The sequence below is a fragment of the Empidonax traillii genome, unplaced genomic scaffold, assembly GCF_003031625.1.
Source record: "Empidonax traillii isolate 1590-97213 ecotype Southwest subspecies unplaced genomic scaffold, ASM303162v1 scaffold161:size1573837, whole genome shotgun sequence".
In the NCBI taxonomy this organism is placed as follows: Eukaryota; Metazoa; Chordata; class Aves; order Passeriformes; family Tyrannidae; genus Empidonax; species Empidonax traillii.
Window position 1 is genome coordinate 1,208,786 of NW_020955354.1, and position 24,005 is coordinate 1,232,790.

Sequence of the window (24,005 nt, forward strand, 5' to 3'; positions counted from 1 at the left end):
GCAGAGGGAACGAGGGAGAGATGTCTGTTCCTAAACCATTACATTCTGTAAATAATGAAGAGTACATAAAAGGTGGAGTGCATGAAGTTCAATGCCTTACTTTTTCAGCCACTCTGCTATATCTGCTGCGGTAGCACCAAAGTTCTCGAAGTTGAACAGGAACTTTCCTTTCCTGTTAAAGCAACAAAAAAAGGTTCAGTCCTTGTCCTGGAAGATAAAAACATGCAATTATAGAAGAGTGTATGATCTCTAAAGTAGTAGCAAAACATAACTGACTCAAAATAGCAGATTGTAGGATATCCCCGGACATTGAATTCTTCCTTTATCCTTTCAAATTCAGCAGAGTAAACATTCATTCCCGCAAGAACCTGGAAAAACAGAGCATAATCTTACTGATTCTTACAATACAGCAGGAATATCACAACATTTGAAGGTTTAAGTAAAAACAATTAAGATCTGGGCAGATTCTGATTTCATTCATATAGCTGTCAAGCAAGAGGATCTCTGTAAAAGGCACTGAAGTGTTTTTTTTTGATTTTGTGCAAGGGGAACAGAACAATACTTGAGTCTAATCCAGAGGAAACACACACCAGTCAGCATGTCACCTCCTCCTTGCTCTGGAAGTATCTCTGTTTCTTTTTATTCACCCACTAAGAGAAACATCTAAAGGGAATTCTCTCAATTGCACTATTCGTGCTCTTCTTTGTGCATTTGGCTTTTAAGCTACAAGTGTAATCACGTTTTTTTCCTTTTCTTCCTCTGCAGGCAGGAAAAAGCAGTTCTCAGTCCACATCCAAGCACTAGCTAGGACACAAGAAGTTTCACACTCAGCTCTCTAGTTTCCACTCCAGCAATGAATTTACAATCTCAGCTTATATCCAGAAGCTCTAACCAACCAAGCAATGCCATTATTCCAGCTCAAAAATGCAGTTGCTGAATGGCAAGGGGAAATCAGCACTACTTTGATGTGAAAATAAAAGATGCCCTATTTCCATGAGCTCAGGAAATATCACATGGCATTTATATGCTTTAAATATGTTAACTTATGTGACTGGTAGGGTATAATGAAAGTTAAGAATTAACCTTGTCCTACAGAGGGGCACAGAAGCATAGTAGCTTTTCAGATTAGCATGTAAAACAAAACCCCTCTCCTACCCTTTCCTTACCTCTACCCCAACCCATCCTCCACCTCAACAGCCCTTCATCCTGAGCTTCAGGTTCAGGGCTCCTGTGACTTGTACCGTGTCCTGCGACTTACTCTGTGCCCTTTGCAAATGTCTTCCAAATATTTTTGACGTGAAAATTGGAAGATGGGACTGATTCTGAGCTTTTGTGGGTGTGCAATTCACACAGAGGTTGTTCTGCTGTCAAACCTGCAACCAGAGAGTTGCTGAGATACCACTTCCTGATTAACTTAGTTTAATGGCATTGATGACTTAAATCATTTTAGCAGCAGGGTCTTAATCCAAACCCCTCCTCCTTCCCTCTCCAAAAACAGGATTTTCTCCTTCCAGCTGAAATGCCACATCAGAATTTAATACCACGTTCCCCACTGTAGCAAACTGCACAGACCAACGAAATGTGCTCAGAGCCAGCATGAAATAAATTTTAAAGCAGAAAATCCTCATTTGAAGGTCAGCCTTTTCAAAATGTGCTGGAAAGTCACAAAAAGATACTTTGTTTTCTCTTCTCTATCCCGAGAAATGATACAGTTAACAGAGAAGAGTAGAGTAATAGGGTTTATACTTGCTGGCCAAGTCTCTCACTTTGAGTTTTCCTTGGTAGTTCCAAGAACTAGACTGATTTAATTCATATGAGATTATCTAGACCCAATTTTCCCCTTTCCTTGTCCTCTATGTCACCACCTAAGGGCAGGTAAATGCAATACGATCAAGATACAGTGGTTGTTTTATAAAGCAAGAACCAGGTTTAACTAATTCCCTAATAAACACCAGTCTACCAGATTTCACACTTGCTGTGAACTTTCAGAGGATTTCCAAGGTTTTAAATGGGCATTCACAACCGTTTCATACATTCTGCTACAATTTCACTGTGTCCATCCAATGGTGATTGATTTAAGTCAATTACTTGGATTCATTCCGGTGTTCATACATTTTATAAAGTATAATTAGAAAAAAAAACTATTGCAATGAGATTCATTTTTAATGACTAAAGTAGCAGCTTTAGCTGGCCTATAATCACAGAATTATGCAATATCAGGTTGTCAGAGACCATCAAAACACACCTACTACCCTAAGCCAGGGTCCTCCTCCCACACGGTCAGCTAATCTGCTTTTAGCAAATGACTCAATGACCCCAGCTTCAATTTCAATCCATTACCACTTGTAATAGCCACTGCAGAAATGAAGATCAGTTTATTCCTTTTACCTCTACAGTGACATTTGCCATATTTCAACACTTACCTGCTCTCCACCAAGCTACCTATAACCTAAACCAACCCTGAACTTTTCCTAGCTCCCCATGTCTTCACAGATTCTGACCATTCCTGCTTGACTGACTGTGACCCCCTACTTTGCTTCACAGTTTTCTTCATGGGATTGCTCCAAAACCGGTACTTCAGAGCATCAAAAAAAAAAAAAACAAACAACCAAATAAAAGACAAGCACCAAAGGAGGAAAGCTCTTAAGCATATCCTCAAGCTGTTCTTTACTGAGCAGAACATTCTGGCACACTCATGAAGTCCATGGGCATTAAGGAGATGCTGAAGTGCTCTGCTGACCACCAGCTCCTCCCTGCTCTGGGGCCACAGTGCCTCGCTCACAGTCACTCACCAGAGCCCACCCAACCCTCTAACCACAGAAATACCTCATGGCAATCATAAAATAAGCCCACTTCTTCTGATTTGGCGCCCTTTTTCCTTCTGCACTGGGTGCAATGGAACTGCAAGACCTAACCAGAATATAAACTGAAAATACCTCTGTGCCCTCCTCTCAGTAACAGTCCTGGGACAGAAACAACCAGACCCAAGGGAACACAGCGACAGGTACGGTTCACCTTTTCATTTTTACAACCTCTTAGATAGGCAATACTGTACTTAATTTTCCTGCTATATAACAGCCATAATCGCTTTTGAGCCCGGCACATCCTGACAGCTAATGGCAGGTCAGATTAAAAGGCCAAACCTTCAGCTCATCCAAAGCAATCATAAACTTTCTAGCAAAGTCTGATCTGGAAGTCAACATCACTCTAAGGTACTCCATGAATAATTTATAATGGGTACAGCACAGTTAACTTTAGAAATGGCAAGCTGTGTGCATGTCCCACTCAGGAAGCTAATTAGGTCAAATTTTGATAAACAGACTGATTTTTGTGAAAGATGCAGGTGGCAGTGCCATAACTGGACTTTTCTCTGAACTAATCCTGCACCATAACACTCCACTGCAGAAAGTTGTGTCCCAGCCCTGTCCTCCACCACGAAGGATTAGCCTGGATCTATAGAAACAATTTCCAAGTGAGGAAGGAAATGCTCAAACTAGAATAGGTCTAGAGTTTTAATTCTCTGGTCTGAATTCAATAAAATGAGCTGCACACAGACAAGGAAGGGACAACTGCAGGAGAACACAGCATGCCTAGCACTGGTGATCTTTACACTGCTAATTCCTGTTCACACCTCACAATGTACCTCCACACAAGGCAGAAGTGCCTCCCCAAGGACTGCAGCACACACTCCACTAGGGGAGATGCCATTAGAGTGCTGCCTGGATAGACAAAAACACTCTTGAAAATGGGTTTCTTTAGGGTTGTACTGTGTCCTAAGTAAACCTGAATAACTCCCACTCATTTCAGCCCTAAGCAAACAAGGATTTAGAGAAAACACTTCAGAAAAACAACTAGTTTGGAGAATGCTGGGGAGTCTGACAGCACTAGGTGGTCATGAGCAGGAATGGCCAGAGCTGCTCTAGCAGTGAACTGCAGTGCTTCATCTTTTTCTCCCAAGGAAACTTGTACACTCAACAGTGAATGATCTAACAGGTAGGATCAGACCAAATACTGCTAAAGCCATGAAACAACGATCCTGTTTCTTTGTCCTTCATGTATTACTGGCATTATACAAGTTATACGTTAAGCACATTATAAAACCTCGACTAGAGAAGTGCCTTTGAGTTGCTTAGAGAGATCAATACGTCTTACTAGTAGAAAGGGACAACTAAATTATTGTGACTGCTGTTGATGGACTTTATTACAGTCAAAACTGACTTTCATATCAATGTGGTATCAGTGCTAACTTTGACAGAGCTATAGTTAAACTGCAAGACTGTATTAATGCTTAGTGGCAAGGAGAGTGATCAGAAGCTTGTACAGGGAATCCTCTTCTCATAACACCCTGATTCTCCACTAAAAAAAATGGATTAATAGTTGGTATAAGGGCATCCATCCCTGACCTTGCTATGAAACGTTATAAGAAATCCATTATGGCAAACATCTCTTTAACAAAATGAGCCCAAAAGGTCTACAAACTCACAAATTAGAGGCTAAACATAAATCTATATAGTGTCAGAGCCTGTTTCTCCACAGCAAAAGCTACACTGGATCTAAAGGGCAAGCGAGTTAACACTTCATTCTCCAAAGTTTTAAAAGAATAAAACCCAAGAGAGAGAATCCTTAAGGGATCTGGAACAGTCTCATTCATTTTTGTTTTGTTTTGACTTGCTTAAAAGTTCTTGAATTTGATAAATATTTGCAGGTTTAAATAATAAAAAAAAAAGTATTAAAAAGATTTTTGAAGTTTCATATAAATCTTCTCACTTACATATTTACCCTTCAGTTCTGTGGCTGCCTGCTGATAAGATGGCATCATTCTCTTACAAACACCACACCCTGATAAAAAAGAAATTGCATAAGTAACATGCCAACAACTCCATTCAGCCTGTTACACAGTACCTATATTCCAAAGCATATGAAATAAAATTTTATATTTAAAAAATTTAAACCAAAATTCTTTATCTGTTTCACTAAATCATTATTAAATTAGTTTCTAAGGATGTTACTTCTTCTTACAAGCCTTTATTTTTGCACATTTTTCATGCTTTTCATTTTCATATTCATTTCTCATCCCAGTTTGAAAAGAGTAGCAACACATTACATTCATCAGGCTCTGAGCTGAGCCCAGAGGAGAACATAAGATGAAACACACATATCAAAAGTCAACAGAAGATGTCATTATTGTGAACTCAAAGAAAAGGCTTCATGCATTTCTGGTCTTTTAAGGGACGGGAGGAGGTACTGAGATTCATCCCAGCTTAACAAGGCTTTGAAATTAATTTGAGATGCATTTCCTAAACACATTACACAGGCATCAAGTGTTAAACAGTGCTCTGTTAATTGAGAAGATGTAACTCAGAAGCAACTGCCCTTGTAAGATACAAAAATGCACTGTGGAAAAGACAAACTGAGCGTGAGGAAGACCACCAATGTATAGCTGGAGTGTGCTGAGAGCTGTTTGGTGACGCTGTGCAGCGCTAAGCAGATTAGCAGTAAATCACCTTGTAAGCAGCAGTTTTCACTCCTGCCAAGTAAAATCCTTGCATGCTGATGGGAAGGGGCAGGAGCGCAGACAGCATGAAAGAAAGGAAGCTGGAGCCAAGCCCTCCAGACACTTATTGTGGAAACTCTCGGGTCCACCACGGGACAGCAGTCAACAGTTTTGTTCTGGTGAAGACACAAGAGTTTTGAAAATATCTTCCAGAAAGGAGGTATGGATTCTGCAATCACCAGTTTAGAATCACATCAGCATGCCTGAAAGAACATCTTTTAATCAGAGGAAAGAGAGTTCTTGTTTCTGTGGTCTTTCCACCTTTGGTCTCTCTGCTTAAACTAACAGTGAGGTTGTTAAATTACTGCTGGTCAAAATGACAATTTGTTGGTGGGCACAGACCACTCATTTAAGGCCCACTAAGGTCTTGCAGCTTCACCCAAACCACTGGACAGACATCAAATTATGTGAGTTGATAACATCATCTTCTAGATCCCCTACTTCTTCTCTCCTCAGCAGCCTCAGACCCTAAACTCCCAAAGCAGATTTCCCTACCTTCCCCTCTTCATCCTCTTTCTGCTCCCTGGAATGCCTTCTGGAGCACAGGCACATACCACCCTCCTCTATCCAGCCATCATTCCTATCATGCTTCTGTTCCCAGCTCTGCTGCTGCCTCAAACTTGCTGTTCCCAAATCCACTTCAGTATACCCTCTCCTGTCCACCTATTTCTGAGTTATATTGTTCAGGATACTGCCAAGCCACACATACCATTCAACAGGTATAAAAAGGGTAACCTCAAGAAACTCATTTTCTTCTGTTCTTTCTCCTTGTGTTTTGTCTCAAAAGGGAGAGCTTAATTAAACACACGTTTTTCCACTACTTAACACCTTAATTTGTAAAGTCCTAGTTTTAACGATGTTATAAACAGCTCCTTGTTGTCACCAAATCCAGACAGTCTCCTGCAGGAGTATTCTTTGACAGAGTTAACTACAAATAAATCTGAATGCCTATAAGTATACCTAATTTTTCATCTTTAGTGCTGTCTGACTTCGTAATATAGGTCTGAAAGTACAGTGAATGGTCTCCAAATGGCAGGTAATATCTTCTGAGGAAAGCATGCCTTTGCTCTGAGTCGTTTTACCCAGACTAAGCATTCCTGAAATATTAAAGAAACTACATTTAAGTCTGCAGTCACTTTCATCTCCCTCTGCACTGGTTTGTAATGAAAGGGTCCATTTCCTATGAATCTGTCACAATGAATATAAAGCCCTTGGTTCCAACAAAGCAGAGAAATAAGGCAGCTGTCTTCTCTGTAGCTTCCCAGACAAAGCCTCTGATGTCCTCTCATGCCAAAGACCTCCCTGAGCCACCCCTTACAAGTCAAGAAAAGCAGAATTTCTTTTAGTGGCCAGTCTTGATTTGCTACTCCCAGTTATGAAAGGTAACACCTGTATGGAAGCAATAACTTCAGCTACCTGAAGCCCTTATTTTAATGCAACTGCTGGATGGATTCTGTTTCCAGTAAAAGGAGTAAGAAAAAAATAATTGGACAAAAACCAAGTCAGAAGGTCTTGTGTGTTAAATAAAAGATGAGGGAGTTAGAAACTGAGAAATCAGAGGGGAGGAAAAAGAAAAAAACCTTACAAGTAGACTTCCTTCACAGCAGTTTAGAAAGCAGCAGAAGTATTACGGCACCGAAAACTAGCAGGTGTTTTCCCACTTCAAAAGAAGAGAAACCGGAAGACGGAAGGTTTCTCGGGGAACGGTTCAAAGAGAACAAAGGGTTAGATAAGGCACATTTCAGGAGGAGACTCAGTTGTGGAAAACAATTATTCCTGATACAGGTAAACTGTGAAAGCATCTGCAGCTGAACTCTCCCTGGAGGGGCGATTTACAGCGGAGCAGGCGTGTCGTCTCCCGCTGATGCCAAGGCAGCAGCAGGGACTGGGAACAACCACACACTAAACCAGGACACACAGGACCCCGCCACTGCAGAGTCTGAGGGCACAGAGCTACAAGGGATTTAATTAAAAGAAAAACCATTCTCTTAGTGATGAATCAAAGTAAGTCTGGGGCAATTCTGGCCATCTTGGCAGTACTCAGACGAGACAGAAAAGGCAACCGGCATTTCAGGCAGTAATTACAAGAGAAAATACACTGAGAAACACCAGATAATGCTGCCATGGGACGCAGTATTAAACAGAATCAGACAGTGAATTGCTTATAGTACCTAACAACAACTTCCCTATCAGGACAGTGCTGCGAGGCTTTTCTAGCTTAGGTCACACATTTACTCCCTTCTCACGGCTCCCCTGCTTTCAACTGAGCAACAACTCCAGTGCAACACTATCTTTCCTTGAGGAGCTGGAAAGCCTGTCACAGGGCAGTCACCAGGGAACACAAAAAGGCAGTTCTAAATGAACAAAATTAAGGAACAAGCAGTCAATGCAATGACAAGATAGCAGCAATACAAGGTCAAGGTCACAAAAGAACTGAGTGACTCCAGTGTGCTCTCCTTTTCCTGAAATCCCACTTGTATTTCAGTTATTGCTGCCAAGGTGGATAGGAACACACAGGGTGCCTCCTGGATGGAGTAGATAGTCCTGCTCCCAACCACTGCACTGTTCCCTCTGCCTGTAGCATACAGCGTTTCTGTTTTGTACAACATAAATCTAGAAGGGACAATGGGTACCAAAATTACAGAAAGCAACTGCTTAAAAGAACATTGAGCAACAGTCATCATCACAAGAGAAAGAGACAAGGCCAGGATGCAGGCAATGGATAACCAGGGAGAAAGCTGAGGACAAACAGGCAGAACAACACAAGGAGCTGAACAACAAGATAGCACAAGATATTAGTGAAGCACAGGTGAAGCTTCTAGACATCTCTCAGTGGAGAAGGGAGAGAGAGGTGACAGGACATGCTGCATTACTTACATGGGGCATAGAACATCATCAGAAGGGGTTTATCTTCCTTCTTCAGAAGCCTTCTCAATTCCTAGTGAATGAACCAAAGAAAATAAAAACAGACCTACACCAAATGACACCCCTTATTATTTGTATTACAACTTCAAAAAATTAATATATGTATTCATAGAACACAGGCTCATTTATCTGTGGGAAAAGGGGTCATCTTTCCTAACAGACAAGATTCCATTTTTCTTCCCTGATTCAACTTTAACTTAAAAAAAGATTACAAAATTTATAACAGATTGAAATATTTGCTGAATATCCTAGACCAGTATCTTCACTGTTAATATGTGGAAGTTGTATGGTTTAGTTCATTCTCATTGCAGAATCTGACTGGAAACTCTTTCTTCACTGACACATCCAAAAATCCATACTGTAATTCAAAAAGTCAGACTCAATAATAACAAAACAAGTTCAGTTTTCACACTATGAAACCTTGCCAAAGCTATGAGATGCCATGACAAAAAGATTTTTCAGTACCAGCATGATAGAGAAAGTAGATGAAGTTTTCAAATTGAATGCAACCCTTGGAAGCCTTGTAATAGAGTACAGAGGTTGAACATTAAAAATTAATCTTCCTACAAAAACTGAATGTCAAAATAACCATTTCTAATATTAAAAATGAAAGCTAGAAAATTGAAAAAGCCCTTTACAAAATACCAGCTAGAGTCCAATCAATTAAAGTTTAAAAAATCTATAGACTAGAAAAGTAATACAAAAGACCAAGCTGATTATATTAGAAAGAATATAATGGGTAACTCTGTGGTGGCATCGGCTTTTTAAGGTGGTTTCATCATATTCGCTGCTTTCCCACTTAACACTGAGAGAGGACAGTTGCTCTATAAAGTTAAATCCCTCAAGATTTGAATCCTGTTTTTCTTCCTGCTCCACTCTTCCTGACCTCAGGCACAGGAGGGAACCCAAGGTTTAAGGACAACTTGCAGTTTTAAAAGCAGCGTTTTACCTCCTACTTGCACCCCGCAGTGACTGCATCTTGCAAGCTGCTACACTTCCCTGAGACAAACAGGGCTCTTCCACCACACCATCCACAAGCTCTGGTACTTGCTGTGTGGCTGGCAGACTAATATCGTGACCACATGCCGGGGAGAGGAAGGAGGGAAGAAGAGGACTTTACAGTTACCACAACCCACAAATTTTGTCAAATCACAACAGTTTGAGTGCTTTAAACCTCCCTTCCCAAGAAAGGATGTTTCACTATGAGTTAATACAAACACACTCCCTTCATCTCATATATTTATAAAACAACAGAGTATCCAGCTAGTTATACCTTTTCACTGTCAACATGCACAATATCTTTGGCTTCGGGATCTTCCTCCCATAGCGGAGCACCTTCTGGATCCTTGAGAAAGGCCACCATAGACTGTAATAAATGAGGAAAAAAGCTTTTAAATGAAAAGTAATGGAAACCCTGAGATATCAAATCTCAAATCCATGCTGTCATGCAAACCCTATCCCATTAGTGCCTTTGCTTTTCTGCTCATATACTCATCTGCTCTAACGCACATTAGCACAAATCTCCTGTTGCAGAACCGAGTGATATGTGGGTGCGTACCTTCCTCATAACTGATATTCCAACTTATCAGTTCCCACTCCCACTGTAAAAATGGGGAAAACAGTGTGGCAGTGGACCAAAACACAGAGAGCAGCTTCAAGCATCCTTCAGAGAGCTCTTTCAATGGTACTAAATCTTCCAGCTACTCCCTGGGTTAGCAAGAAAGATTTCTCTTTATGCAGAGGTCAGGTTCTCATGCCCTTCACCATATCCAAGTAACCTTTGAATCCAGCAGGACTAGCTGGAGGGCACACTGATACTTGCTGTGAGCAAAAGTAATGAACTCCACACTTACAGATCAAACTGCTTATTTGGTCAAAGGAAAATAATCCACCAATAGTTCCCTCTGTGATCCATCTACCTAGAAACTGCACTCAATGGATTTTTAAGTAGGAGAGTAAGAAACAAAAGTGACAGGAGAATTAGGAAGTACCAGACCCTATGATTTTGCAGCTCCCACATCCAACAGGCTGAGTACATTTGCACATGTCCTCGTAATTGCTTTACCCGACTGATGTGCAGTCAACAGTCCCAGACCACAGATATTCTCTTTATCGTAAAGAAATACTCTCTGATGGCTCTGATTTCAGCCTGAGCCTGAAGGAAATTCTAGTCCTAGTCAATGAGATGCTCTCCATGGATTCTTGCGGAGTCACACTGTCCCCCATTTCCAACTGCACATGGAAGCACAGGGTTATCACTGTTATCTCCTGGTGTCTCTGCTCTAGGAGAAATTGCCTGGTATTCCATGTTTATTCACCATTTATATTGACCCCATTTCTTCCTCTATGGTATTGATTCTACGTGTGTATCCACTCCCAGACAGGATCTCTGCCACACCAGTAACATATTGAGGTCTCTCAGGAACTTCCTTCAGTGTAAGGGTGATGCTGCCACAGCACTAAGGAAGCTCACATGGAGCTGGAGCAAAGAAAAGCTTCATTAAAGCTTTTTCAGCCCTCATGGTATTTTGCCACAGCAGCCCATGACTGAAGAGCAGAGATGAGCACATGCTAACATACACCAAAAATATCTACCTAAAAGCCTGGGTGTGGTATTGAGCCTTCCTAAGAGCAGGTGAACAGCACTCCTGGTGACACATGCCACTGCTGGAACAGTCTCAGAGACACCTTTGCTGCCTCTCTGCCTTTGGTGGGGCTGTGCTGGTACAACAACCCAGCAGCTTATCAACAGGGAGGGGAGTTCAGCTCATTTTGCTGCATCTCAGTTGGTACTGCAAGGCTCGTGAGGATTCAGAGCTTAGGGCAGGATCCATTTATTGCATTTATGTTTCTGTCTACTTGCACAGCTAATATTGAAGAGATTTGTCTTATCACAAGAGGCAGCATACATCAGTCACCAGACAGCAAGCAAAGCACTTAATGTACACAGTTAGAAGACCTAAGGGGTGAGATAGTAGTGTTAGGGCCACAAACACTTCAAGAAGAAATTTGTTTTAAAATGGCATTAGCAGAGAGAAGAGCTACCTAGGGGAAAAAAATATATATATAAAATCAAGTAATTTACAATGGAGTTACAGTGTAAAAAGCTCTAAACCTAGAGGCATTAACATCACAAATGACGTCCTAAGAAGAGTAATAATACGTGGGGAAAGGAAAGAAGAGGACAAAACAGTAGTGACCTTTAGGACAGCTGCATCAAGTTCTGCTCACTCTCTGTCTGCATAGACCTCAACTATACACTGCAGGGGAGGAGAGAGGGGTCAACATTTTAAACAGTTCATGAGTGTAATTGACTCTGCTAGTTTCAAGAATTCCTGTATGCCAAGCTCAGTCATGTAGAAACAGATGCGGTTAGAGGATGGGGGATTAAAGAGATTTAATTCATCCAGCCTCTCCCTCTCAGCCAAGACAGAAAAAAATTAGATGTGTAATGTCTTCTGGCAGGAGCAAGCAGTGCATTGCCTTGCCCTCATTTCTCCATGTGGTGAAGAGAACTTCCCATATTGCTTTAAATAGGGAAGAACAACACCCAAACAAACCACAGCACTTTCTCATCACAGAAAAGCACTGCTCCCCAGGCTGCTGGGTTAGAGACCACAGCAAGGTCCAGGGCACAGCTACCCTCATGCTGCAGAACCAGCTACATTCCTGTCCTGCAGTGATATAGTCAGGTCTTGTTTTGACCCCACAGAGCCACAGTGGGCTGTAACCTGCTGCCCAAACTGCTGTGACAGCTTTGAACCTTCAACATCAACTCAGCAGAATACAGGACGCGGCTTCATCCAGCCTGTGGCTGCTAAAAGCAAGGAAGTTTTAACAGGAGAACTGGTGATCATATACATAGACCTAAGTTTTAACCTGAAAAAACAGTACACAGAAACACATCCCTGTACTCTTCACTCGTTTGAAGTGTCATGCAGTAGGGATGCTAATAAAAAGACTTGCTTAGATTTCTGACACACACTCCTTAAAACAGCAAACTTGAAACAGATTCAGAGTTTAGAGTAGGACCAATTTATTGGCTTAGTCTATTCCCTTTGCTAGACCTGGGCAGACTTGTACTTTAATGAGTTTTCTCCATTTTAGGAGCAGGGTAAAACTCTCCTGTAATTTATACTCCAGGTTTCATCATGTAATAAACATAGCCTGGATTCTGGCCTTATGGCTCTATTGAGGATGAGGACATGGTGTGGCTAAAGCAACACATGAAGAGACATTCCAGGTTACAGCAAAGACTGATCTAGGCTTAGGTTTCCAACAGCAGATGACTGCAGTTATTTGGGGAAAAGACATACTAGTACCATTCTTATACAGCACACATTGGTATATGTTCTCAATTTCTGGCTAAAAGTGACTAAATTTATGGACTCCGCACCAGCTATTGTATATGGGCCTATGTACTTGCTAACTATCTCTTAACAGATATATATCTCTTAACAGATCTATCTCTTATGACTAACACTGTTTTTAAGACTCCTAAATTCTTGGCTTTTGCAATATGCAGCTACAAGTTCCAAGACTTTCCCCAAATGCCATTGTTTGCACACATGTTTGGAGAAAAAAGAGGTAATCACTCCCTTTTTTAAGCTACTCAGTTACACAAACATTTATCAGAATCTCCTCCTTTTTTTCCAAGCACAAAGATCTTCATGGAAATATTCAAACCATCTGTGCCTCTGATCAGCCTCTCTGCCCTTCTGCAGTACTTCTACACCTCTCACTTATGTGGCAACCAGAATCTCATACAAGACACAAGATGAAGGAACCAAACAGACTCAAGACTAAAGGTGAAATAACATTTCCTTTTTTGTTCTCTGTCCATTTCCCAATCATTTGACAGAAAGTACTGTTAAGCACAGGGCCAATATTTTCAGGTCAATCACTGTCCAGCTGACAATTCAAACCCCATTACAATAATCCCCATTGCTCCAGCATAGCTGGAGTTTCCTTCCCCCTCACGTTCACTGCCCCCCCCAAGTTCCAACTTTCACACTGAGAAGCCACTTAGTACTGTGAGAACCTAAGCCCTTCTGCAAAGAATGGGAAATATTTTTTAAAACTATTCCTAATAATTCTGAATCACTGAGATTTGTTCTCCTGCATTCCATCCCCCTTTACTAGATATCCAAAACAGCTCAGATCCTAACACAGGTCTCAGAAGCAGGAGGTTTCACGGCTAAGTAAATTCCCCCACTGTGAACACTGAGCTATTCTTTATTCCTCATTTTTCTAACAGTAAACCCACAAGGGCATCTCTGCTAATTGCATAAGAATTTAGTTACTTTAAGAAATGAAAAGCGTTTCTGAAAAACCTGAGTACACTATCATCTGGATCAGCCACGTCTATGAAATTGCTGATTACTTCAGAAGAACCCTTTTACAGTTCTTCAGAGCTGTGTCCATCACTCTCCAAAATGTCATACATATATTAATATTTCTACTGGATGCCTGGAAAGAAGATCTGAGTTTTATTGCCACACGTTTGCTGAATGATGTGAAAACAAATCCTTTAATCTCCCTGTTCTTCAGTGTGTCCACCTGTCTGTAAAATGAGTATGATACCCTAACAAACTGTGTTGCTCTGCTTCTCGCTGTTTGTATATACTGGGAGATTCCTGACAAATACAGCTCAGAGAGAGAAAGAAAGGTCACTGGCTCAACAGAAGAAAACAGGGAAAAGAAGTGGAATAAAGGGAGAAATACAGAAAATATTCAGGTAGCTGCCAGCAGTGGAACAAGTAAACACTCAGCTGAGTTATCTGACCACTGCCCAGCCCTGACCCGCTGCCCAGCCTGTAAATCATTAGTGGCTGGTTTCACAATGGCAGTTAAATTAAGAAAGACTACAGCCCCTTGAGTGAGGGAGCTTCAAAATCCCTCTTCAACCCCCAACAGAATCTCCCATTCACTGTCCATGGGACGCTGCTTCCTTCTCCCCAGCAGGCTGGGCAAAAGGGAAAGGGGAAATGCTCATCACAAAACAGCAACTGAAGAAATAAACAATCAGATTCCTGTTGTGCTATGATTGCCTCTCAGCCCATCACTCCCTGGAGTGCTGCAGGTGCTTTCCACTTGATCTAATCTGTAAGGAAGAGTCACAGCACTAAGCCACGGTTGCAGCACTTTATGGAGGGCAGGAAAGACACCGTCATGTATTGTCCAAACCACCCAAATTTAGGCCACTAGCAAGTCTCCCTCTGCCCACCACTCACCAAGGAAAAAAATAAAATCACCAGCTGCATTTCCTCACTAAGAACAGAAGCAGCTTCAGGCAGGTGCTGACTAGGCTGGGTACCTAACATCGCCCTTCCTAGTTCCAGGCAAGATTTCTACTGCAGGAGATGGGAAGATACACAGTCCTATTCTCCCCACCTCAGGCAAATCCTGCCCGACAGCCCCAAGTGAAGGCAGAATTAATTCAAGCCAGGGCACACTTCCAAGACAGTCCCCCATTAGCTACCCTACAACTCTGGCTGTAAAAGCAAGGTCCAGAGCAAGCACGATTAGGAACAGCCTCTCTGGCAGACTCAGGTTCACACAGCATCTCACAAAGGCTTTCCTCCAACCCAGGGCAACCCCCTGAACAAGCCAGAAAGGGGATGTACATGGAATTATGTCAACCTGGTGTGATGCCATCAAGCCTCCACAAGACCCATGATGGTGCAGAGCCTGGATTTGCTGGAGGAGGAGGAGAAATGGGAACTGGGCATCAGAGAGGGACAGCAATAATTTCTGGAAGCCAAGTCATTGCAGGGCTGTAGCCTCATGTAAGGACAGTCTCAGTGCTTCTCCAGGGCTTTGCAAAGGAAAGCTGCACACTTTTGGCCTGCTCACTGTGCTTTTAGTTTACTATTTCCACAATCATCAATATCTACACGTTCATTTCATGTTTCATGTCTTCTCCCTTGCCCAGAGAATGTGGCTTTCTGTTGCTTTATGTCAAGATTCACTGGAGAAGAAGAAAGGTCATTTTATCCCTGATGCACTCAGAGTACATCCACAGGAACTGCAGTTCCACAGTCCAATAAAAGATAAGGCCACTCAGCTCCCTTTAAAGTTCATAAACACACAATCTAAGAACCCCAGAGAACTCCTTATCAAAATGCAGCATCAGCTAATACTTTCAGTCATACTGCCACTAAGAGCACCTTGTAATCAAAAACAGAAAACCCATATTTGTTACCAGTGTGCAGGTTAACTTACAATTTACCTTACAGTTCAACATGGGCTCAGTCTTTCAAATAATCCACAATTTTCCCGGATCTGTGATTGGCAGACATGTTTGCACATAAAAACCCTTAGGCCATTCTGACAGCTGTTTATAAGGATTAACCCCCTCCCTTTTCAGCATGAAAAAATACCAACACCTGTTTTTTTTAATCCACAAATGTCTAACCCATATCTAGCAAAACCAAAAGAATAATAATGAAATATTTAAATTTACCTTCAATGTGACTGCTCTGTTATATGGAGTATGAAATGCACCGTCCCTGTTGAACAAGGAGTGGGAAATAGTGTTAACTTACAGTAACGTTACTAGAAATCATACAGCTGCTTTTCCTCACTTCCCACTAACCAGAATAACATTATCCCACCCAGGCCACAGAACTAAGCAGAATTTACAGTACAGCAATTTAAGGGTGGCAAAAAACAAAAGTAAGGAAAAACGTAGGGCGCAAGACAGAGTGTAAAGTAAAAGGTTCCTACTAAACCATTTCCTCCCTGACACTTTAACAAGAACAGTTACTAAGGCAAGATTTTTGGACATGGAGATGCAGCTTCTCGGTGTACCTAACCGTCCTCCCACTCCTATTATTTTCAGGAGGAAAATCTCTTGCTGTCTCACTACACTTGTCTTTCTCCACTTACTTTACAAAGCACTATCTCAAGTCAGAAAAGCACAGAGAGGTGAAGCGACTTGTCCAAGGCCAAGCAGTCACTGCCAGCAGGGAAGGGACAGAGACAGATCAAATCTCAGGCATCAGTCCTGTGCACTGGGCAGTTTTAGTCCATTGGACATCTCTCCCTGACCTTGCTTATGCTTTTAGTGGACTCTATTCAACAAAGAATAAATTTATCTCTACTTCTGTCAAAAAGCACGCTTGCAAACTGAAGAAATGGCAACTAATTTCCCATATCAAACGATAAAAAATAAGTCATCTTAATGCTGCAGCAACACGGAGCTGAAAGGAGAATGAACAGTTCTAATGGGGGAATCAACAATTAGGAACTACAAACCCCATCCCAGAACTCACTTATAATGGAGTAAATCCACTCCCTTCTCCTTTGTATTAGGATCTACCTTCATCTTCTTGCATAATTTTCGGCTTTCAGTATCACTGCAAAAAACACATATTGGAAGAAAGGTTACCAGAAAAGAAAATCAAATGCATTCAGTTCTGAGAACTCATTGCTGTACTTCCTTATCAGCAATTAATTCCAACTAACAGTAATTTGGAAGCTGTTTAGCTAAGTTTGTAGAGCAAGCATTGTGAAAAGCTGCATTAGTCAATTTAATTTCTCTGTTTGCTTGGTCAGGACACAGTGAACTGTGTTAAAATCACATTCCACAGCCAGGCCCTAACCAATAAAAAAGCGGCTCATTCCAACATGTCGAAGTACCTCAGCAGATCTTCTGTCCATGGGATTAACATAAAATCTAGGAAGTCAAGTTTCCAATAAGCCCATGCTACTGTTAGGGTGATGGTCAAAGAGCACTGTTTGCGAAAAGACTGAAAGGGAAAGAGCAGGTCAGCTTTTAAACATCTGGCAGGGGATAATACAAAACCAAAAACCCCCACGTTCCTGGTATGTCCAAGCCCAAATCACAAGTGTTAAGCCTTAAAAAGGTCCCGCAGAAAACAAAAAACAGCTGAAATTCTGGAGCCCCAGGCCCAGCAACCCCACTCATTTTAGGTATAAAGGATGTGTCCTGGCAAATAGAGGTAAAGACCATCTGCCACAGCTCCTGAAGGAGGATGTAACAGCAGACAGACCTGCTGCAGGTGGTCTTCTAACTGAAAAAGAACGAACCACTTCCAGCACCAGATTAGGCTAAATTTAAACTCATATACATTTGTTTTGGTGGGCAGGTAAGGAGTCTTTGTGGCCTAACTACTGATCTAAGCAAAGTGAAGTGAAGCCATAAGGAGGCTTCAAGCTGCAGTGAATGAGAAGTTGGTCGAAGACCTGGGGAGAAGAGTGAAACAGTACAAAGAAAAGAGGATGATTCACATTGACAAGAGTTCTTTGCATTGACAAACAGCAAGATTAAATAGCTTGGAAACTTGTTCCCACAGAGGACAACTTGTACCTTTTACACAGATAAATCAATTTAGAAAATGAAAACACTGAAAACCCATCAAGTTTAAACTGATTAGAGACAATAAGATGCAGGGCTTGCAAGGGCCCACCAAATTAAGTGCTGCTGCCAGAACTGGTGCTAATTCTCCTCATGTTCTCCAGCTGCCTTTCTACAAATGTGAGGAACAAGGAACACTAAATTCAGAGTGTGCTGCGGGTGAGAGGGCACCTTAGTGGAAACTTCCAAAACATTTATGGTAGATGGAAATGAGGAGGGGTGTGCTATGGACACATGCAGCAAAATTAGAATATTATGCTGAAGATGGAAATGAGCACTCTCAGGAACTAACAAAGCAACTACCACACCTGGAAGGAGCACTTGTACAGAAGCATGTTTATCTGAAGAGTCCTACTGAATTCATGTGAATTTTGCGTTTTCAGATCACAGTCAAAGCTAGTAACTGTAACCTGTAAACACTCCTTTTGCTTCTCCAGGAGGCTGGAGATCTGAGCCTGAGAACTGAAAAACGTGACCATGTCTCCTTGTAACAAACCAAAATTACAGAACAAATACCCTGGATTTGGAGTTATGCCAAAGAACCTGTCTGCCACATGGAGTTCATACTGAAACTTAGCAGCAACATCAAACCCAAGAGTCAGAAACATCCTGCCTTCTCTCACCTGCAGTCCTCCAGTGGACCCATGCGCTAAACCTAAATGACTCGAAGGTCAGGGCATCGCTGGTAGAGACACCATTTTCAGATCATCCTCTTGTATCACCCCAGACAGATCTAGAGGCACAGAGCAGCTCTCGTGGCCCTGCTGCAGCTCATTGCCAAGCAGTTAACCAAAGTCAGCCCACACCACAGTCAACATTGGTAAATGCTCTTCTAGACACTTCCAAATGTTTCCAGTATACACCGGTGGCTGCCTCAGCTTTGCCAAGACAAATGCGAGGTCGCTGATGTGAACAAGTGTAATGCTGAAACCCACTTCAAGCAATAGGGTCTGTCAAACTCCAAGATGTGCAGATCAATTGTTCTGTCACCAGCAGAGGATTAAAACAGGTATCAAGAGAATTCTGCTGCCAGTTGTACCACCTATTCACTGCAACTTCAAACCATGTGGTCAAGAAAGTGTAATTTTTCCTTATATATCATTAGAGATCTGGATGGATAGTCATGTTAGGAAAGTTCTGCAAGGTTTATACTGGAAAAAAGCTGCAAAACATTATTACTAAGCTACATCTGTAACCAAGCAGATAGCAACTTCTACCACTCCAACTCCTAACAATTCATCTTCTGTTTGTATGAGTTTCTATTAAAAAAAAGAAAGATAATAATAGCTGTTTCACTGGAATGTAAGTCTGCCCTGCTTTCAGGATTTCTACATTTGCAGAGATTCACACAGCTGCCTGAATGCACAGCCATTATCACAGGAAAGAAAGCAGCAGTTTGCTCCAGTATATCTCCTACCATTTAGGAGGCAGATTCTCTGCACCGCTGCATTGAGTTTAGTCTGTTTATGCAAGCTATCTGCACTCATGCAAGGGATGGATGAGGAGCAAATTCCCAGAATAGGAAATGTCTAAATATGTATCAGTAATTTTTTCATGCATCAGTGCAGATTTTTGCACATGCCAGACCCACCAGCTCAGATGTTATACTAACAATTCTTTGGAAAAAGCAGAAAAGGAGATGTACAGAAATGGCAGAGATGGACTCATTCTGCTTTCCCTTCTGCCTTCCCTTCCAGACAGACAAAAATAACCTGCAAAGAGCAACCTGCTCTGATATCACTTGCTAATGACCATTATTCTTAATAAGAGTAAATATCAACACAGATGCAGCCTGCTCTGAGATTTGTCTCTTTTGAATCTCAGCCAACAGCCTCTCTCTGAAGATGAGCTCTTCAACTCTCACATGGGAGAGGGTAATTAGGACTCCAGTTCTTGCAATTTAATTATATCACTTGAAGAGGCTGTGTAAGAGTTTGTTATAATGACTAAAAGTAAAAAAAAAAAAAAAAAAAAAAAGAAAAAAAAAAAAAAAAAAAAAAAAAAAAAAAAAAAAAAAAAAAAAAAAAAGAGAGAAGAAAGAAAAAAAAAAAGGAAGAAAGAAAAAAACACACAATCCAAAAAGGCTAAAAACGACCCCCAGCATCATCACTCTACCACTCAGGCCAACCCACTCCAGACAAGGCACCAGGCTCAGGAAATACTGGTTTGAGGATGAGGTCAGTAATGTACCCCCAGCAGCCATCCCACGCTGTTTCCGTCCAGAGCAATTCGAACCTTTGCAGGTCCCTGCTGTGCTACTGCTGAAGGGACCCCTGCAGGCAGTCCTACAATCATCCAGCATTATCTCCCTGGAAAATCATCCAAAACATCAACCTATTTTCAATATGACAAAGGACCTAACCAGCAGCTGTCTATGTGGTAATAAGGTCAAACCTTAAGTGGCACGATAGCACGGCTTCTTTCCACTCCCACAGGCATGTTCTCCACGCTCCCCTTCCCACAAAACCATAGCAGGGCTCCAAAACGTGCCTTTGCTGGAGAAGCGAAGACATATGGCAGCTTGGTAAAAAGAACAATAAAATGAAAGATCCAAGTCGACCTAACTAGGCAAGAAGTCTAAATAACAACAAAGATAGCGTGCATCGCAGGAATACTTCAGCCCTTTCCATTCTCACGCCCATCTCCTCTACTGGGACACGTTCCTGTCATTTGGGGTTACAATGCAGCTGGCAAAAAGCCCAACTAGAGCACTCCCTGTAAACCTCTGGGGTCCCTATCAGCGCCAGCATGCATGAATAATCCCTTAGCACAGGCAGCCAGCTGTTACCAGGGCAGGAGGAGGGTGAGGGACTTGTGAAGGAGATCTGTCCTCCTTTGGCTCACCAGCAACTGAAGGGGATGTGTCACAGGCATTCCTTAGGAGCAGCACAGGATGCTCTGCCTGTGCAGGGCTGCCCACAAGCCTGGAAGATCATGGTCATAGGATGGAGAAGCAGATCATATTCTGATGGTAGTCCCCAGTGGCAGGAGCAACACAGAAAAAGGCTTTTGCAGCAATGCGTCAAGGTAATTTGGAGAGAGAAAGTATAGAGGATAAAACTAGACAGGAGGAACACAAAATAAGACCCAGGAGTTTGGCTGCAGTTAAGTGCACAATGGTTTCTAAAAATAAAACAAGTCCAAGCTGGATGGATCCCAAGTAAGAAATGGTGCATGGAGGTGGCAGTGCAAAAACCCATCCTTGGGGCAAATTCAAGTATTGTCCTGACAGGTCCTGAAGGAGCATGGTAAGACCAAACTACCTCAGCAACATTCTCTTTCATGAGAACAAATAAAACCTTTTGCAGCTTCCTAATTATTTCCCTTACCATGTAATGCCGCCCATTGGCTTCTCATGAAGAAGGGAAAACAGCCCCACGACCACATCAGCCCCTGGGAAGGAAGGATCTGGAATGACTGCCAAACCCCTTCTTTGGAAAAACGTCCAGGTCTCAACTAGCCAACATAACAGCAGCGTGTGCATGTGCTGTGTGGCCACGTCACTTCACTGCCACTGTGCTGGCATCTCCAGCACTTCGCCATGCAGACTGCACCCAGCTTTCTTTTTCACCCACACCTACAGTGTTTCCAGGCACAAGAGAAGTAATAATAAAAACGCTGACAGAACCAATTTAAGCAATGAGGTCAGTAAATCTGCCTGCACAAGAACTATCTCATTCCTCCATCAGCATATCATGTAACCCACATGCGAACCGCAGACCTCACAATCTCGAAACAGATTTTCTCTTTTATCTGTACATGTGCGCATCTGAAACAAGGCTCAGAAACCATGTGAATTCTGCTTTAGCAGTCCCTTGTATCACAGTTGTGCCTGTAGACTCTAATGCAATGGAGGCTCTGTTGTATCAGTGGCTGAACAGACAAAACACTGTCACTGTCCTAATAGCTGGAAGAGACAAAACTGAGCAGGTAAGGAAGAGGAATAGGCTTCAAGAGCATGGTAACATGGCAGAGCAGAAACAGGACTGCTTACCCAGCAAGCCTCCCAGCACTGGAAAAGCTTTGGAAGGTACTAGTCAAAGCTGTCATCTTGTTACCAGCACAATCTCTCCTTCTTGTCTCTATTGTTTAAGTGCTTTCATTCTTTTATGTCACAGTGAAAATCATCATACAGAGAACAACTCAAGTTATAACTTCAGGGAATTTCAACTGTAATTTCAGCCCAGCCATCAGAAGTGAATTATCCAAGAGGGTTTCCCAGCCCAATGCATGGTCTCTGCAATACCCTCTGGCTACAGTCCATAGAATACCCTCTCTAGACAACAGACTGATGAACATCCTGAAAAATCATGGAGTTGAGATCCTGCCAAACAACTAATTGAGCTTGTGACCCAAAAAGAGCAGTAAAAGGGGTGTCAGCAGCAAAAATATCCTCAAGCCACCTAAAAATAAAAAACACATTTGCACTTGCAAACCTTATCTGAAAGAGGAAATCAGTCAGTTGTAGTCAGATTTGCTTCTGCAAGGTTTCAGAATTAAAAATGTAATTCATTAACCATTGTTGGGGACAATATAGGATTTTGACTACGTTCCTTGTAGTCATCGATCCCACCCTCCAACAAAGACTGTGTGATCCATTTACAATACAGCAGTTTGTGTACTTTGCTGACCAAACAAAAAAATATCGACTCTTGCACAACTCTCCTCCTCTCAGACTGCAGATACTGCCTGCCTCCCCATCATCCTCTCTCCTCCCTCCCATCCCAGGACAGCAGCTGCCACAGCTATTGCTGCTGACAGCATATAAGATTTGTAAGACTCTTCATACCCCGTAATGATCCCAGACCTTTCTGTACTCACTCTCTCTTGAGACAGATCTGAAATTAGAAACGAAAAAAAAAAAATTACAAAAAAAAGAAATCACTTCTCAAACCATCAGCCTGGCTTGCAAGAGCACTTCTCCAAAGAGCTGGATGGTAACAGCTTCCATCTACTCGAACAGAAACCCCATACTCATCTACTGGTGCAGACAGGCACTTTGATACTCCGCTCCTGAGTGAGCTTTAAGAACCTGCAGGCATCAAAATAGGAACAGGACCCAGGAGAGACGGATGCAGAAGTAATCAGCACAGGAAGCTCAAATAAAAGATTTGCCTTGGAAAACAAAGCAACATTTTGCTCCTGTTTTAGGTTCCTAATGGAAATTATCTTATAAAAGAAGTAACAATAGCAACAGGTTTCCATAGCACAGAACAAAGGAGCCACTCAAAGAGTGCGGCAGATGAAAAGCTTGAGTCTTTACAGGGATGGGGAAGCATGAAAACCAAAACCAGAAAACATACTGGTGGAAAGAATTAAAGATAAGGATAGCAGACAAACAGGACAGAGTCTCATCTGAATTTAGGGCTGATTTGACCCCCTAGAATACAGCAAAAATTCCCCCTGTGAGCTGCAAGGTGATTACAGACTTCTGCTCCAAATGCTCCCCTGGAACGTGCCAAGAATGCAAACAGAATAATCCATGTGCTGTGGAGACCCAGCACCACTTGTCACCCAATACAAACGACTCCCTGTGCCCATTAGTCAATTAGAGAGGCCACGAATCTAGAGGAATGAGATTAAAAAGAAGTATTTTCTGAAAATTAAAACCCATGAGATGAATTCTCACTGCCAAGCAAGAGCAAGCCAAGAAGCTGAAAGAAAACCAAGAAAAAAGGTAACAGGTATCGTCATATCGTCAAGAAAAACAATTAAGGGGAAAAATTATAAGCTACAGCCCTGCAGAAAGTCAAGAAGTTATTAATGAATGGTACTTTCCATGGAAATACAAATTAGGAAGAGGCACTTGGCAGCCCACACACCTGCACAGAAATAAGGTGAACACATTCATAGGAGCCACCAAAGGTTTTGCAGATACTTCTAAAACCACCAAACACTCAAACTGTTTGCAAAGCAGCTGCTTTCCTCATCAGGCCTCCACTAACTCACACAACCTGGCACAGGGGAACACTGCCCTAACCTGGGACACAAGGTGACTACCACTGTCCTTGAGTTTACATTAATCTAAGAACCCCACAAAAGCAGGTTTTGAACGTGTCACCCACAGATACATAGACATTGCAGCACACTGTAGTGTTCCTTTGGTGCCTGTTTTATGACTTTTAGCTGCACTTATAGGCCCAG

General features: G+C 42.1%; 1 protein-coding gene across 1 annotated transcript in view; it reads right to left on the reverse strand.

Moving 5' to 3' along the window:
• PDIA5 (protein disulfide isomerase family A member 5) overlaps positions 1–24,005 on the reverse strand; it is a 101,370-nt gene that overhangs the window by 56,304 nt on the left and 21,061 nt on the right. The window contains exons 4-10 of the mRNA XM_027885120.1: positions 16,756–16,839; positions 15,945–15,990; positions 9,753–9,845; positions 8,432–8,492; positions 4,772–4,839; positions 277–368; positions 101–172 (exon numbers count right to left, since the gene is read on the reverse strand). Of these exons, the coding sequence (XP_027740921.1) occupies positions 101–172; positions 277–368; positions 4,772–4,839; positions 8,432–8,492; positions 9,753–9,845; positions 15,945–15,990; positions 16,756–16,839 (516 nt within the window). The remainder of the gene's footprint in view (positions 1–100; positions 173–276; positions 369–4,771; positions 4,840–8,431; positions 8,493–9,752; positions 9,846–15,944; positions 15,991–16,755; positions 16,840–24,005) is intronic.